This window comes from Prionailurus viverrinus, chromosome C1, assembly GCF_022837055.1.
Source record: "Prionailurus viverrinus isolate Anna chromosome C1, UM_Priviv_1.0, whole genome shotgun sequence".
NCBI classification, from domain to species: domain Eukaryota; kingdom Metazoa; phylum Chordata; class Mammalia; order Carnivora; family Felidae; genus Prionailurus; species Prionailurus viverrinus.
Window position 1 is genome coordinate 85,573,590 of NC_062568.1, and position 19,070 is coordinate 85,592,659.

The 19,070-nt window shown below is 35.2% G+C and overlaps 1 protein-coding gene across 1 annotated transcript in view; it reads left to right on the plus strand.

The window, feature by feature from the left end:
* The window catches only part of LRP1B (LDL receptor related protein 1B), a 1,903,200-nt gene that overhangs the window by 1,853,866 nt on the left and 30,264 nt on the right, over positions 1 to 19,070 (plus strand). The window contains exons 85-87 of the mRNA XM_047873645.1: positions 7,094 to 7,268; positions 12,319 to 12,423; positions 13,291 to 13,404. Of these exons, the coding sequence (XP_047729601.1) occupies positions 7,094 to 7,268; positions 12,319 to 12,423; positions 13,291 to 13,404 (394 nt within the window). The remainder of the gene's footprint in view (positions 1 to 7,093; positions 7,269 to 12,318; positions 12,424 to 13,290; positions 13,405 to 19,070) is intronic.

The following is a 19,070-nucleotide window of genomic DNA, read 5'->3' on the forward strand; positions in this document are numbered from 1 at the left end:
TTAATTCAAAACAGGCCCTAGTTGGCCTTGATGATATAAAGGGCATTGTTGAGGACAGGTGGGGGAGGAGGGAATCGTGATATAATCTTAGACACGTTTAGTAATACTGTCTCTGTTCAAAGATGATCGATGGGTGTATTGGATAAATTTGTCAAGTAACTCAGATGAGGTCACATTGTTAGCCAGATTAAGGACTGAATTTAACCTCCAAATCCTTCATGTTCTAGCCAATGATTTTGTTTCTTTTTCTTATTATGTCAGCCTAGCATAAGTATTCATCAAAAGTTTATAAAATACCATTGTTGGCTGTCTTCCACATTTTATACATACATAGAAGCTGCCGTAAACCTCCTTGTAGGGAAGATATTAATAAAATTCATAGAACCTACTGCTCCTGGGATGCAATTAAATATCAGTGAAGGTGGAGTGTGAATTGCACTGAAACTTGAGCTCAGTTGTAGAATGCCTGGGGATATACACTGTGGATAATTCTACCTAGTCTTCTTTGTGAAAGTAATACAGCCCTACCTTCTGGTTTATTGCTGTTGCTGATGTTGTATGTGCAGTCCTAAATTACCAAATGCTTACTTAAATTATGAATCTTAAAGCCAATTCACGTATTTTTTTTAAAACCAGGTCAAAATTAAGTGAGGTAGAACAATTGATGTATATACATGTAATTGTATAATATAGTCTCCCCTATATGACTATCTGTATTACCAATTAAAGACTTTCTAATTTCTGCATTATTCTTCCTATCTTCAGCTTCTGTTTAGGTAGTATTTAACGTTGGTTTTGTTTCCTTTAAATAAATTGCACACTCCACTAACTATTACAATGTGAATAGCCCAGTTGCAAATATGAGTTAATGGCTAAATAGTCTTGGCAATTACTTTTCAATAGAAAGAAATATTTGGGAAAGAAGTTAAATGCAGCTAGAGATTTTATAGACATCTGGCTCACCATGAATATTCATAAACTTGTATATATAACCATAAAACTCATATTTTTATGCAGTCTATTAAGATTCTCTAAAAAAGATTAAAGGAAGAAGTATTTCCTTATATTTCTGGTTGCCTGAAAAGGAAAGAGAAAGAGTGCAATAATGGTATCCCTTGAAAATTATTTTATTTCTGTTTCAGAAAATAGCCACTCACTTATTCTCCAGTTACTATTCACCTAATTACCATATGAATACTCTGTAATTATATATCCATCGTTGTCCTTTAGATTACATGATTGTGTTTAGTGCCACTGTGCAGTTCTTAGTGTAATTACCCTACAGAGGTTATAACAATTTTATATTGTGAATATAAAGTGTTATTATATAATTTCATGGTAATCTCTACTTTCTTAGCACAGATTAATTACATTTCATTATTGCTCCTTTTTATCATATGTGGAACATATCAATTGTTATGCCATTCAGGTCAGTAAAATGAGTAAACCTTATGAGGTGGAAGCTTTCATAAGAAGGAAGATTTTGTTGGTAGTCGTATTTACACTCTCTTGCCACAGCAGATATTCTTCAGATCAGTTTTGGTTCCTTTTTTCTTCTTGTCTTAACCTTTCAATTGGGTTGTCAGCTCTCAGAGACCTGGTGGCCTTTCTCGTATTTCTGTCCTCTTCCTGCAGCTCCCAGTATACAATTAGGCAGATGCATGTTCCTCAGCAAATAATCAACTATGGATCCTCCACTTACATTTTATTGTCATGGTTAAATTACTCATGTTGTTGAAAACAGAATCAACCATATTGTTCTACCAGCCTTCCTGTCCATAAATTCAAACTGTTCTCTCTGAATGCTTACTGGTTCATCTGGCTAGACTTTTTCATCTTTAACATTTGGTTTCTTCCCCATTTCATGCCCTCCAACAAAGTGAGAGTGTTCTCTCACTTACGTTTCTTTTAACTTGTCTTCTTTTCCTCTACCACATTTTTTACTTTATTTCCAATAACTATTAAGCCAAATTTAAATTTGGGGGGAAAACAGATGGTTTTGGGGGGAGAAGAGTATGTGTGTGTGTGTGGATCTGTGGATCTGTGTTGGAAATTAGAAGACAGTCCCTTTGCTGTACACCTTGGTGTTAACCCATCAGCAGTATCTCTACCTCTTTTTTTCTCTGATAGGAATCATTAGGTTTTTATTTAGACTTGCCTACTGCCTCATGATCAGTAACAAGTCACTTAGTCAAAGCTGAAAATGAAAAAAAACAAGCAGAAGGCTATATAACTTCTCAAGGGTAAGGAATAATTTGTAGAAATAATTTGTAGGTTTGTAGGAATAATTAAGATCCATAGTGACACAGGATCATTAAAAATATTGAAATATTATGGGGCACCTGGCTGGCTCCTTCTGTAGAACACACGACTCTTAATGTAGGCGTTGTAAGTTCGAGTCCCACGTTGGGTATAGAAATTACCTAAAAACAGAATCTTTAAAAATATATATTGATAAATGTTACTTAAGAAAATGTATATCTATTTTACAGAAAGATGACTTTCAAAATGGTTTTAGAGCATTTTTGGTGCTTAAAGTGGTAAGCCCTATGCGGTAACTATTTTTTAGTGCTCTGGGATAAGAAAAGTGTTCTTTCAGGAAATGCTAAACTTTTCTGCTCATTTCAGAGCTTATTAGGTCAGGGTGGAATCCTTAGAAACAAAGCGAGCAAGTGCATACCAAGGGAGCCTGCTCAGGAGCCTTCTCATATACCATTCTTCATACTTTGCTAAATTTATGCTGGATTGGGAAGTGCTAATGAAGTATTATTTTTATTAGGTAAATACCTGAAGAGAGGCTTAGAATTTAAATATGAGTGTGTAGTAATTATTTGGGAGTGTATAGAGAGGTGACACTGGTGAAAATACTGTACACATTTATTCAGGTTTTGCATAGGTGCTTATAATTCAAAGTGGGTTGGAACTGAGAAGACAATGAGAGAGAAATTAGGTCGTTCTCCAATGACTTATACACTGTTGCCGTATACTGAGATAATTAGAACGTGAACTCCTATTAAATAAAGTTTATCTAATTAGATAATTAGAACGTGAACTCCTATTAAATAAAGTTACATTCTCCTGTGTTTAGGAATCCTAGAGTTAGAATTGAGTAAATAGGAAAGTCTTTAAGACAGAGAGAAAGAGCGAGAGAGTGAAAGAGAGAGAGAGAGAGAGAAGGGAAGAGGAGGGGTGGGGAGGGGGGAAGAGAAGAGAAGAGAAGAGAAGAGAAGAGAAGAGAAGAGAAGAGAAAGAAGAGAGAAGGGCGAGGGAGGAGGGAGGGGAGGAGAGAGGAGAGAAGAGAGGAGAGGAGAGAAGAGGAGAGGGACAATATGCATGCAAAGAGAGTGAATATTTTGGGCCCTAGAATCCTAATAGTGGTGTAGAAAATAATCCAGCTGAACCCAGAACTCCAGCAACTTCTACATGCCCCACATCTGAAGCCTAAGAGTGAGAGATAGAACATTTTCATAGAAAGGCATCAGGAGAAACTCTGGCAGGGTCGGAGTATAGTGAGCAACTCTGCCTGAATTTCAACATAGCATCAAGTATGAAACATGTGAAGTGGGGAAAAGGAAATGTCTTCCATTTGAATATCTGTAGAGAAAGGGTTCTGAGTCTAAAATGATTTCTGCCTATTTTAGAAGGAAAAACTGGTATGGCTTAACAGCATGCAATTTAGAATTATTTATTAAAGTGCAAATTCTATTATCTGCTTATTTCAAAATTTTATCTTAAGCAAATATTTCTTTTACATTCTTTGGATTCCACTTTTATGCCATGAGGCCAATCAACTGCATTGAATAATGTGCATCTGACATGCTAGGAAAAAATATTTAAAGCATTAAAGGTTAGAGAATTTTCCTTAAAGCATAAAAAGTAGACCATGAATTTCTTTGAAAAGAAGTGTTTATAAAGAGAAAACCTATTTAGCCTTGTTAGCAAATTAACCAGAATTTTTAAAATATTCTACGTGTAGCTTATGTGCCATTAGATTAGAAAAAATCTTTTTATTGAAGCATAATATAAATAGAAAATTTTTAAATCACAAGTTTACAGTTCAGTAAATTATCACCAGGTGTACAAACCAGCATAAACCAACATCCAGGTCAAGAATAAACATTACTGGTACCTCAGATGTAACTTGATGTTCTTAATCACTATCCCTTCCCTTCTCTCAAAGATAAGTCCTTTTTGACTTCTAAAACCCTAGATTAGTTTGGCCTTTCTAATTTTATAGAAAAAAAAATAGTGTGTATATTTTTGTGTCCAGCTTTTTTCTCTCATTGTTTTTGTGAGATTCATCAATTTTGTTCCTTATAGGCTGTACTGCTTTCATTTTTTATTTGTCTATTATGTGTGTGTGTGTGTGTATACATATATATGTATGTATATACACACACACATATATATATATATGTTTATAGGTATATTTCATTGTATGAGTGAACCACAGTTTATCCTTTCTTCTTGCAATGAACGTTTGGATTATTTGTAGTTTGGGCCTATTTCTAAAAAGGTCACTATGCTTATTATATATATGTATTTTTTTATGCACATGTGCATGCCTTCCTCTTTGATATATATTTAGTGCAAATGTTAGGTCATAAGGTGTGGGTATGTTCAAATTTAGTAGATACTGTCTTTGTTCTCCAAATCAATTGAATCAATTTATATTTCTACTAGTAGTGTATGAGATTTCCTGTTATTGATTGTCAATTTGGTGGGAGTCCAATGGTATTTCTTTGAGGTATTTATTTGTATTCTCTTGAACACCAGTGAGTTGTGTATATTATCACATCTTTTTAATCTTAGTCTAAGACAGATTTAATTTATGTACCAAAATTACTTATAGTTAGTAAGTTATAAGTAAGTATTTAACTTTGCCCTTTACCACTAGAGGCAAGTGAGAACTGTTCCTTACTACAGTGTACTATAGGGCAATCAGCAACCATCAAAATGTTAATCCATTATTTTCTACTTTCTCATGTCTTCTCAGTAATGTGGTTATAAAAATGAAATGGTTCAAAAGTTTAGATTAAAAATTACATTTTTAGTAGGGCTCACATACTTAGTTGAGAAATAAACTATTTTAGGTAAATTGAATCCTTTTGCAAGTATTAAACAATGTAGTCGCTTTGCTAATCAGTAAAATTTGTCTCTGTGTTATTTCTTATGTGTTCCCTAGTTCCCAGATTCTAGGTCCTCAACCAGTTCCATGGGAATCACCTGGGCCCCATTTCAGGTTTATGAATTAGAATCTAGGCATGGGTGGGCAGTGGTGACAGGGATGAGCACTGGAATTTGCATTTGCAAATAAGTTACCTACCTGATTTTGATTAGCTACCCACTATGGATAAGACATAACATGTTGATCTTGTTAGGCTACATCAACTAACTTCTATGTCCCATCAGATAACTGAACCAGGATCAAAGGGTGACATTGGAAGCAGTTGGGGAATGATCTGAAAGGAGCTCTCTATCAGTAAGAGGTGCTGAACAGTCTGAACTAATGAGAGTTGTTCTTTAGAGATTTCTGCCTTCAATAGGAGAGATCATCATATAGACTGCAGAGCATACATTCTTCATAAACAAAAACAGAATGTGTGATGGTGCATACTATAACTGCCAAGCCAATAACTGCAAACAGACACCATCATGGACAGATACCACTAACACTGACTTAGTTCTTAGATCTTCAAGTTTCTCACCTTTTCAAAATGCTACTTTTCTTAAATATAGCCAAAACCATGTGAATAGGCTTAAGCATTGAATCTCAGTGAGGGTACTTGGCATAATGCAACAGCAAGCAGAAGAATGCTTGAAATAAATTTCCATAAATATGAAGCAAGCCTGTCAATAAATTTAATTTCTGTCTGATTTAATAAAGGGCTAAATATACAAACATGAGAGTTATAAATTATGTTTTAATTTTCTTCACCTACTATAACTGTCGTACAGCAGGTTAAAGTTTATAAATTGAGATTTTTATCACAGCTAATCTCATTTAACATCGCTTCACAATTAGATAGCTAAAAGGAAATTGCAGCTTCTAAACACAAAGTGTGAGGTAGATCTAATCAAGTTCTTTTGCCTAAGATTATTGTATTATGAATTTCAATATTTTGAATTTTATAAATTATATTCACATATAAACACACATATATACTTGCTTTTCAAAAGACTGAGGCAGAATGTCTAATTACAAAGATAGATTGCTTATTGTATCATTAAATTGTTTTTGTTTTATTACATACACTAGGTATAGCAATATTTGAAGAAATCTTTTGTAGTTGAGAAAATTATCTATAATGTTCATTAGGAAAGATGTTTTAAAACAAAAGCCTCACACTCTGTTGAGGTTTTCCCTCTGATTGGGAAGTCACGCTCTAAACGAGGAAGGAAACAGCCTAAACTTCTATTTACTCCTTACCCATGATGAATCAGTTTCCCAGTTCACTTTTCTCTTGATGTTCCATGAGAGGCACATCTCTGTGTTTGCTCACCTGTCAGGGCATTCGAAAATACTGGGCCTGTTCTGCTGCGTGTAGAGGGTGACTTATTCACACCACACAAAGGGCTGATGCAGAGGCTGGGTCCCCCACCCACCAGACACTACCCTGTTCTCGAGATGAAAAGAAGTACAAGGAAAGGAAACAACAAATGATGCTTAAAGAAATCTTGAGTGTTTCTGCTCATTTCAGAATAGTTATAGTGTCCATTAGAAGGAAATGAAGGAAACTTGTTAGCTTAAACTTTAACATTCAGAACCAAAAGAGTTTCTCAGTTAGCATGATATCAGTATAACTCAACATTTTTTTTTTTTTAGCCAGATGAAATGATGCGTGGCTGGCAAAAAGAGAAACCAATAGCATTATTAAAGAATTCTAGTTACATGTAATTACAAAGTGATTTTGTAAGCTAATCTACTTATTATTAACCATTTTTATATTTAGGTGTTTTCATTAATTTACTTATTTTTGTACTTCCTTAAGGATTGACTGTTTTTAAATATTAAATGAAATGGTAACATGTATTGTGACTGAAAAAAATCATATAGTATAATTTCTTTTTCTCTGGTGTGCGTTCTGCCTAGATGTTTGTCACCACTACTGTGTGAATTCTGAATCCTGTACCATCGGGGATGATGGAAGTGTTGAATGCGTCTGTCCAACACGCTATGAAGGTCCAAAATGTGAGGTTGACAAATGTATAAGGTGCCATGGGGGCCAATGCATTATAAACAAAGACAGTGAAGATATATTTTGCAAGTAAGTGAACATCCAGCTTAATTTATAAAAGCATTTGAACCCAAAAGGATGTAGCAGTTCAACAATAAACATGAAAATAATGTGAATTATTTTTATCCTAAAATTCTTTTAGTGATCATCTCATCTTTGTTTGTTTGTTTGTTTTTGGTTGTAGATAAAATTCAGTTCATCCCAATTGACTGAACTTATTCAACGCCTATTTTGTGCAGCTGGGGAACATGAGAATTCATCATGTACTCATGTAATGATGTGGTCAGATTATTATATATATAGAATATTCCTAATAGTAAGCAAGAAATAGTGAGATGCAACATACCTTGAAAAATCTATATGCAGTATCCCTAAATTAGAAGAGCTGAGGCTTTTGTTTCATTATTATCATTTATAGTAAGTGTTTACTTTTCTGTTGTTAGAAAATGTGCCTGCGGGGGAGGAGCAAAAGACTTGTCTAATGGAAATACATTTTTTAATTTAGGTTTTTAATTTGACTTTAAACATTATAGTCCAAAATAAGTAGAAGTAATAATGTTCCCTAAGAGGCAACTATAATAAAAATTTCCAAGTTAGACTTTGGTTACATTGCCTTTTGCCCTTTGGCTTTAAGATCAAGAGAATGGAAAACAGAATTTAAAAAAAAGAAGAAAAGAAAGAGAGAAAGGAAGGAAGGAAGAAAGAAGAAAGGAAAGAAAGAAAGAGAACAAGAAAGGAGAAAGAAAGAGAAAAAGAAAGGAGAAATAAAGAAAGAAAGAAAGAAAGAAAGAAAGAAAGAGAAAGAAGAAAAGAAAGAAGGGAAGAAGGAAAGGAAGAAAGGAAGAGAGAAAGAGGGGTGCCTGGGTGACTCAGTCAGTTAAGCATCCAACTTCAGCTCAGGTCATGATATCACGGTCTGTGGGTTTGGGCACATGATAGGGCTCTGTACTATCATAACAGCTCAGAGCCTGGAGCCTGCTTCAGATTCTGTGTCTCCTCTCTCTCTGCCCCTCCCTGGTTTGTTCTCTCTCTCTCTCTCTCTCTCTCTCTCTCTCTCTCTCTCTCTCTCAAAGAATAAACACTAAAAAACTTAAAAAAGAGGGGCGCCTGGGTGGCGCAGTCGGTTGAGCGTCCGACTTCAGCCAGGTCACGATCTCGCGGTCCGTGAGTTCGAGCCCTGCGTCAGGCTCTGGGCTGATGGCTCAGAGCCTGGAGCCTGTTTCCGATTCTGTGTCTCCCTCTCTCTCTGCCCCTCCCCCGTTCATGCTCTGTCTCTCTCTGTCCCAAAAATAAATAAACGTTGAAAAAAAAAAAAAAACTTAAAAAAGAAAAGAAAAGAGATCATGGCAGCTAAAGGGCGATGCCATTCAGTTTCTATCGTGAAACAAGTTTATGCCACTGAGGTTAAAGATCAGTCCTTACTCTGAGCTTCTTTCAACAACCTCTTAAAAGAAGAGCCTTTAAAGCACTGGACTCTATCGCTTGCCTTGGTTAGGAGTATAATAAATGAGAATATGAGATGGAAAGCGTGCTGTAAAGTGTTCATGCTGTGGCTTCCACCGAGACAGCTCTGCGAGGGTGCCAGCCCTGAGTTATGTCGCTCTGCCAAATAAGGCCCAATAAAATTTTATTACAGACAGCATCGACAGTTTTTTTCTTTTTTATTTACTCTCGTTTTAGAATTTACTCTAATGATTTGTGTTATAATTATGAATGACATTTACTCAAACCCTCAAATTGGGTCATTTGAAAGTACATTATTTTTTAAGTAAAGTAATTGAAAATATGACTAATTATAAATATGTGCCTTTGATAAGTATATAAAATCAAATGCATTTTCATATAAACTACCAAAATCATGTTTGCTCAGTAAGCTCATCAGCTCTTTGTGATGAAACTTTATCATGACAGAACTTTGTTTCCATTAGCGGGTGTACATTTTTCTTAATGTCCAGCGCACTGCATCAGAAATGCACTCTAGGAGAGTCTGGGTGGCTCAGTTGGTTAAGCATCTGACTTCAGCTCAGGTCATGATCTCACAGCTTGTGAGTTTGAGCCCCACGTCAGGATCTGTGCTGACAGCTCAGAGGCCTGGAGACTGCTTCAGATTCTCTCTCTCTCTCTCTCTCTCTCTGCCCCTTCCCTGCTCACTCTCTGTCTCTCAAAAATAAATAAAGACATTAAAAATATTTTTTTTTTAAAATAAAGCGCTCTAGGGTCTTGCTTACAACTCCATTCCATTCACACAGGAAATAATAGACTCTTGTCTAAGACAGGATATGAGTTGCAATTTCCTTCCCACTTTACCTTGAAAAAGCTCAAGAAGAGATACACACACCATTTCCATTACAAGGAGGAGGTCCCATGTGAAGAAAGAAGGGCAGACTCTTTAGGCTCTCAGTACAGCCTACTATACAGAGGAAATTGACTTCACCAAGCTAGAAACACCAGAGCCTCGTATCCTGACTTGGCTGTGGAGATCCAACATTGTAGTTCTTGACTCATAAAAGATCCTTTTGGAAAAGTATGTGTCAGATGGATAAATAAGAGTTACTGACAATGAGCAGACAATGGAAGTTTAAAACCAGGAGTATAATATTTGGTCATATAGGCTGCATAACATCTAAGCATGATAATACAAACAAGATTGGGTAGTCTGAAACTTATTAGACAAGTTTGTTTTCATTTTTCTTCTTGGCATTAAATGAAGTTTACAGTGGTGCTAGAATTTCTATCACATAGCTAAATAACTGATACCAAAACAAAGCCACAACTGAGTTAAAGTAAATCTTTTACATAAATAGGAAAATTGAAGCCTCCATGTATTTATGTGATTCCAAATAGTCAGGTGTGTTTCTAACACACAGTCTATGAGCTGTCAACTAGAATAGATACTCTGTCAAGGATAATAAGTACATTCTTTAAAAATGGAGCTAATTGTATATTTTTCTCTTATGTGGAAATCTAAGTAAATATTGATGAAGAAAGACTCGATCATAATTTTGAATAGCCTAAATAATACCTTTGCAATGTCAGTTGTTATGGGAATTTTTTCTCTGTACTGGACAACTGGTAATTAACTTTTGGAAAGTGATGTATCACAAACTCTGTGTGTGTGTGTGTGTGTGTCACACTTGCCTCTAAGAAATAAAATGATGAAAACCCATGTTAAAATATGAGCTGAACTCTGATGCATTATAATGATTTGAGTAATTTTTACTTTATATTTGAAATATATACAAATTTCTGTCTTCAATTTAGGATTCAAACAAAACCTTTAGAAAGAGAAAGAGGCAACATCTTTTATACCTCTTGAAAGAAGGAGTTTAAAAGCAATGAGTAGGATATTTTTATCTTTAAAAGCTGATATTTGGTGTATAGTTATCTTTTTTTCTCAGAAATTCTTTAATGGATAATGAGCTATTTTTTCACTTTGACATTGTCCTTTTGATAGAACAGAAACTATAACTTTCTGCTCTTTGATTTTCAGTGAGGCTGAGATAGAGGGCAAGGAACATTCTCCCAGATCCGTTAAACCTATCAGATACCAATACTGTTAAATGTATACTTGACTCACTTTGTGTCCATATTTACATGTCTATAGATTATAAAGGCATTCTCTGTTAAGTCTTGTAAACTTTAAACTGCTTCCTCTCCATGTTTGGTTCTACATTCACATATTTCCATTTTATATCCAGTACATAGTTGACTCATTGCTTCTGTTCATCTTGAAAAGAAATGTGATTTTAAAATCTAGGCTCTTAAAAAACATCTTTAAATTAAACACCTGGGAAAGTAATAAGCTGTGTGGTGGATTTCCTGCATCCTTATCACCTACCTGCCATAAAATAAATATTCACAGAATAAATTAACCAGGACCACCAAGTAATCATTTCAGGCATCCAACCGATGGATGGATGGATACTCTTTGATGGGTGTAACACAATAGAAATCCATCGTGGAGACTGTCAAAGTGATCAGTGATATTGCAACCTGATTTATGTGTCATGCTTATGTCCAGATTTATTGTGACACCACTGATTGCTTCATAGCACCTAGTGCCAACATGGTCTTATAATCAGAATAGTGGCACGATCTGTTGTAATTCTGATTTGGGCCAAGGCTTGTATGAATCTATTACCCTACTTCTCATTCAAGAGACCCGATGATAATTTGGAATGACTGTGCACTTTTGTCTGTCCCCCCAACAATTTTCAGTGTCCAATCTAGTAGTATTTATTTAGATAAAAATATAACACAGCAAATAAGAAATTTCTGTATTTTTCCTATTTTAACTGAGCTTGGGTTTTTTTTTTGTTCAGTTTTTTGTTTTCCATGTAGCAATAACCATGGTGTTTATTCTTATCTCAGACAGATAATGTGCTGTAAATTAGAATTGCTTCCATAAGAAAACCTACCTCCTTACCCTATTGCCAAATTATGTATTGTTCCTATAACATTTCTATTTTTACAATGAACTGCCCATGATCTTGTGTGTGTGTGTGTGTGTGTGTGTGTGTGTGTTAGAATAAAAACATTGACTTTAATTACAGTACATAATCGAAGAGAAAATGCGACTACTGGATAATCTTATGCTTTCTTACAAAATCTGGAATCTGAAACTCCTAACAGTGTTTTTGGACCAGATTTTCCAGTTTACAACAGATAGCTGAAGCATTTGCTTCCAGCATATTTGATCATGTGGTTTGTAATTCACACTGATGTCACCAAACCCTAGTTAAATGAAAAGGGAATAAGATACAAATGCTGATGTCTCCCTGCAGTGTAAGTGATAGACATTAGAGCATATTTTTTTACACATATCTCTAACTATATTAAAATTTTATATTAAGCAAGTGGGTTGAAAATTTAAAAATTACCAAAAGAAAAAAAATTATCATTTTGTTAAAAAAAAAATCTTTGCCTCCAGGAAGTCTGTCTTTCTGAAAACTTACTTTTAGCCAGGCACACTCCATTACTTCTCTATGATGAATATTCTTATCTGCAGAGAGTTTATGTCAGCTTTCGACAATAATGATGCCACTAACAATGAGGTTTCTTTTTTCCTTTGTTGCTGCAGCTGCACTAATGGAAAGATTGCCTCTAGCTGTCAGTTATGTGATGGCTACTGTTACAATGGTGGCACATGCCAGCTGGACCCTGAGACAAATGTACCTGTGTGTCTGTGAGTATTATATAACTTTGTGGGCTTGTTATAGTATGCCTTTGTATGTACATGGAATCCTTCCTCTATTGTTCTCCTCTCTTGGAGTAATACATTTTAAATGAATGTTTCACGGACATCTCTGATCAAGTATTGTCCCTCATTGGCTCATGTGCTACAGAATCTCCTCCTTCATCAATTTGCTAGTGATTTAATAAGGAAGAGCTCATTCAGTTCTTAGCATCATACCCATTGAAGACATTCATAGATCTTTGAACTTGGAAATGCCAGGTAAAATTATTCTAATTTCATTGACCTTATTTAGATATGTGAAACCCAGACATAATCATATTTATGTATGCTTGGTATTTACAGCTATCCTTTTAAAAAGAAACTGTGGTATTTTTTCAAATGTATAATGGTGTTATTTGATGTTTATGTCAGGTTTAGAGTGTTGTATTATGTAAACCTATTAAGTCCCTGTCTCCTTTGGAGTACATTAACTTGAATCTGGGTTTCTAAACATTTAGAAAGTATTGGGAGATTCTCTGCTCGTGAGAAAAATCTAGAATTTAATATGTTCCCTCTTAAATACCTGACAGTCCAGAATGGACAACTTGAAATAAAACCATTTCCCTTATGTGGTTTCTATTTTGAGTTTTCTTTGATCACTGCTTGACTAGAAGGATAATGCCCACATATGATCCATATCCACGATCTGTCCCCACCTTGTCAGAGTAGCATGTGATGAGTGTGAATGAAAGAGAAATGGACTTACTTGACAAAGTTTGATTCATATGTTACTATCTCTGTATGAAATGAACTTGAAACATATTTAGAAAAAAAGTCAGCTGCTTTATTTAGCTGTATTTTACTGAAATTCTGCAGATGCTCTGTGGGGTTTAAAAGTCAGCGCTGTGACCAGAAAGAGAACCCTTGTGATCACTACTGTCAGAATGAGGGGATTTGCACTTTAACTGCGTTTAATGAGCCGAGATGCAAGTAGGTTTAACCTTCCACTTACCACTGCGCTTCGTGTGACATCATTTCAGGCCACAGTTCATTGGTTTAAATCATGAACATCCACATGCATTTCAGTGTATACTTAATCTCGGGGCTCATCTGTGTCACACACACACTTAACCTTTGCTTCGCTCGCCAACAAGTGTATGCACCACAGTCAGCTAGAGTGTCTAGAAATATAATGGAGGGAATGAGAAAGCTCATGGAACTGTCTAATGAAAACACATTTGCTAGAATAGTGGCTTTTAATTAGAGAAGTGCAGAAGCAGGTGTTCTTAGACTCTATTGCTATAGTCTATACTATATTTGGAATGGTGGCTTTTGTTTAGTAACTGACTTTTAATTTCAAGTACTGATGAACCAATACATTATTTTGTTTCCCAAAATTTTACTGAGAACAATTACACTTACAGAAGAAATAGGTATGTGGTAAAAATTTTGTTTCCTCATAGTTTAAATCTTTTTTTTTCCTGACTTAATTTGTCAATAAAAAAATAAACTCATTTCCTCCGAGAAATTTCAGAGACCACCTTTGGGGTCAATGTTCATCACAATGGAAGTTATTTTTGCATTTTTCACTTGAGCTTTAAAGATAGATCATATCCGCGATCGCCTTTAATACTCAATGTCATAAACAGAGGCTATGATTGGTATCTAATAGCTCCATGGTGGTGTCAAAGTGTACTTAGAAATGGTCTTTAAGCACAAGTGTATTGACACTCAGTTATTTCATTATCAGAACTCTATAGTTGTGTTCACAAAGATCTATTTTGTTATTCAAGAAAATGTTATTCTTTAGATTATAGTCCAAAAATATGGGAAATGACTAAAGTAATCACATAGGGAAAAATGCTATTCTTTCTTTTTTCCTGAAGATATTTGAATATGTTAAACTAATATCCCTATGTAAACTACATCCAAAAATATCTCTTTAAATTTTAGTCTACAAAATGTGTATAGACGGATCTGTTGAGGCATTGACGCACTTCTCAGCTCATACTCAGGTTTGTACCTTGTGCACGTGAAGACAAGAGGAGACTCTTTTTCAGTTCTGCCTCTACCTGGATCCATCCTAAATTTCTTCAGTCATTCAGCAAATATTAATAGACCCCGAAAGTATGCTAAATCCTAGACAAGTGAAGATGAATGAAATTTAGCCCCCATCATTAAGGAGCTCATTAAGTATTGGGGTTGAAATATCATAAACAGTGAATTAACCTTTAATAATGTAGGTGTGGCCACAGGAAAAAGAGAGGGCAATGGAATCTTAGCAGGTCAAGTGATTTGTTCACAATGAGAAATGAAAGCTTTACAGAAAAAGGCAATCTTTTGTGGTTCTTGTAGTTCATGAAATTCAGTAAGGTTGGGAATAGCATTCTGAAAAGAAAGAATAATATAAGTAAAGACATGGTTGTGAGACTTAATGGCCTATTTGGGGAGCTGTGAGTGGTTGAACATAGCTAGAAGGAAGGGTGACTGTAGTTGGGAAGGAGAGGGGATTGAGGACACAAAACTGGAAAGATGAGTTGGGATCCTATTTATGTCAAAGTTAGGGGATTACATAGGACCGCAAAAGGAATGAGTAGCCAAAGAGATTTGAGGCAGAGACTTGAGCTGAAGGAATTGGCTTTTGAAGGTGATGCTCATTGGCATGTGGGGGAGAGCACTGGAGATCAGCTGCAGAGACCCCATAGAAGATTTGGAAATCCTTGAGGAGAAAAGTGATGAGAGTTTCAACCTGGGCAGTGCAACTGGAAGGAAGAAGAGCAAGGTCAGGAGATTCATGGATATTTCAGAATTAATAAGTCCAGAGTGAGCCTTGACCAAGCATTGATCTAGGTACTCATGTTACTTCATTTCTAGGATACTGGTAATGCCTGTTCTGGGGCCGAGTCTTCATTTGTCTTGTCTCTCCTGCACTATGTCCAGGAAAAGTACAAATAACATTTCAGACTGACCCTCCTTCCTCCCTATAAATGGGCCTAGAACATGCCTGCCCTGCGAATGCTCCAGTGTCCCTAGAATCGATATCGCTCATGGGCACAGCAGCTCACAATAATGTTCTGTTCCATTTTTTACTCTTACCAAGTTTCATCAGAGGCACCTGACCTATTAAGGTCTATAAGACTTATTCACCTATAAGACTATTTCATAAACTCAGCAAGGAAAAAAATACATTAATGGAAAGGTTTAGAACAAAAATTTACTTTTGTGTATCTTTGTCTACATTTGGTTTTATGGAAATTCTGTCTGTGCTTTGGTTTTTTACTATCTAAGATTTATTCTGATGGTAGCAGTAATGCTTACTGAATCTCTCAAAAAAACTTAAGGTATTAAAGAAGCAAAATATAGGTAATGATATTCTGCTATCATCCATTCATTAATTCTTCACCAAATGTTTATTGATAACCTGTGATGAATGAGACCCTGTGTAAATTTGGAAGGATAATTAATAACAGCTAACCAACTTAGCAAATATTTTCTGCCAAGCACTGTGTTAAGCGCTTTATATATTTTATGTGAAGCTAGAATATTATGCTATTGTTATTATTGTGATTATCATCATTATCACCATCATGTAATTACTATCCCCATTTCACAGATGGTAACACTGATGTTACATGCTAGGAACCAGTGGATACCTGAAACTCAAACCATACTTTGATTCTAAAATTCATACCTTGGTTATAACTCTTGTGCTGTACTGCTTTCTTTATGTTGTAGTAACTCCAACATGGTTTTTACCTTTGAAGAGCTTAAACTTTATTTTGGTAGATGAATGGGTTTACAAAACTTAAAATCCTATTTGACAGTTGTAATAATTAAATAGATGATGGAGATTAAGGAGAGTACTTGTGATGAGCACTGAGTGTTTACGTGACGAATTACTAACTTCTACTGAAGCGAATATTATACTACATGTTAACTAACTGGAATGTCAGTAAAATTTTGAAACAAAAAAGAAAAAAAAAGAAATATTACTAAAATGTTGTGGGAAAACATTTCAATAGAGATCATTTCATGATTACTTGTAGAAGAGAGATAAGCTTTATAGATGAAGTGATATTTTCACAGTATTATGGGGAAAAAATGTGTAATAGTTTTACAGATAGGAAATGGCTGAAAAGCTTCCTTAAAGAGGAAAAGTTCTGAAAGTAAGGTAATGTTTGTTGAGAACAGAGCACATCCTACACAGCAAATTGGGAAGAGAGAAGACTAGAGAGATATGTTGGGGCCAATTGGTGAGGTACATTTTATGCCATGACACAAGAGTGGGTTTACAAAATGAAGAATAGAGGATTAAGGATGGATTCTAGGAAATACCACTGTTTGATACTGTGTTATAGAGGAATCAACAAAAGTAAATGAGAAGAAATGGAAATTGGAGGGAACTCGTCAAAGAGTAGAATCCTCCAAGTCAAAGGAGTAGAGAGTGTCAAAGAATATCAACTCAAAAAAAGAAAGGAAGGAAGGAAGAATATATGTCAACTCCAGAAAGTTTAAGGAGGATGAGAATTATAAATGGCTTATTGGATTTTGCCATTGGATGGGCATTAAGGGAGATGTTTTGAAATCTCTATATGACAGGAGAATATTAAGCCCTCTGGATATCTTTCTAGTAGTCGATTCTTCTTATAAGGGGAGCTTTTTGGAAACACAGATTTCAGCCTCAGATTCCAATTGGAAGCGGTCATGTACCTTTAATGAAAAGCTAGTATGTACTATTTCATCTAAAAGCCTTACAGGAAACAAAAATTGCTTTAAGAGATAAGATATAGTGCTTGCTTTAGTTTTGTTGGTAGTACATTTTTCTTTTTTTCGTAGAGTGGAAAACTATTTGAATGTGCAGAATTTACACACATTTGGAAAGTCTATATGAAGTATTCAGATCTATGAAGGTGACAGGTTTTTTTTTTTCCACATAGAAATTTTATTACTGTATCCTTCAATTTAAGGAATAGATTTGTTTTTTGAAAGCCTTCACTTTTGTCTCTTGATGGCCATTTTCACTTATTACTATGTGTGGAGGAAAAAGAAAACTCCACAGAAAAGCCTACACAAAAATAAAATCTAGGGTTTTTTTATGCATATTTGGAGAGAGTATTGATATTTTTTAAAGTAAGTATATCGCATAATGTTAAAAACAAATTTAAAAAATCTAATGTGTGCTATTTTGACAATACTATATAAATTTTGTTGTGAGGATTAGAAATTATCAATAATGCGAAAAAGTGTTCAATTCAGTATCAAGTTAACTGTGTCCTTCTACCTCTAAGATATCTTGCTAGGGTCAGACTTTTATTTGTATTGGGTTTAACTTTCTTTAGACCATAGACTTACTTCCACAGCATTATCTTCCAGCAGTATTTACAGTACATTTCATCTTCCAATAAAATCATGTTTATAGCTACTCTACTTCTCCTACCGCTACTCCTATACTTATATAGACGCAAGCACACATACAGCCTTGCCCCATAACCACAGGACCATTCCTCTCTTAGGTGTCTTCACTCGGTTCATTGAACTGAAATGCTTCTCCTTTTTTTCTGCTTACCTCTTATCCCACTAGTCTCAACTCAGATATCATCTGTTTGTGCATATGGTAGTGAATAATAAATCTTAATTGATTCGGCTTAACTGAATTTCTCAAAAGGGAAGAATCAAAATTTAGTGAGGAAAAAAGTATTTTATAACATGTAATATATATTTATATATTAAATATTGTATATGTTTATATATATCATTAGTTGGAAGCAGAACCAAAAGGTGTATGTGTCAAAGAGTAGAATAAAAGTCATATACATATATTTTATATATATTTTGAAATATTTTTATGTATTCTATAGAGAGAGAAGAGAAATAAAAGAGGGAGAGAGAACCAGGAAATTCACTTGTGTAATATAATTCAGTCGAAATCCAAAGGCCTGAGAAACAAGGTAGCTGATGATATAAGTCCCAGTCTGAGTCCAACATATCTCTCTAGTCTTCTCTCTTCCCAATTTGCCATGTAGGATGTGTTCTGTTCTCAACAAACATCACCTTACTTTCAGACCTTTTCCTCTTTCAAGGAAGGTTTTTAGCTGTTTCCTATCTGAAACCAGGTGTTGATGTCTGAGGGCAGGAAAAAATGGATGTCTCAGCTCAAGCAGGGATAGTGTATTTGCCTTTCCTGTGCCATTTTGTTCTATTCAGACACTCAGCAGATTGTATGATTCCCACCCTCATGGTTAAGGGAGATCTTACTCAATTTACCAATTAAAATGCCAATCTCTTCGTGGGACACCTTCACAGACACACCCAGAAATAATGTTTTACCAGCTGAGCATCTCTTAGCCCAGTCAAGTTGTCACATAAAATTGTAAATTTTGCTCTTTGTTACTGTTATGAGCTGGACTGTGTCCCTTCCAAATTCAGGTGTTGAAGCTCTAAGCCTCAGTACCTCACAATGAGACTGCATTTGGAGAAAGGGGCTTTAAAGATGTGATTAAATTAAAACAGGGTCCTTGGCGTGGCCCTAATCCAGTATGACTTGTGTCCCTGTAGGAAGAGATTAGGACATAGAGATACACACATGCACAGAGAGATGGATTCTATATGGCTGGTGTCTTTATAAGCAGAGGATATTAGGATACAGGCACACAGAG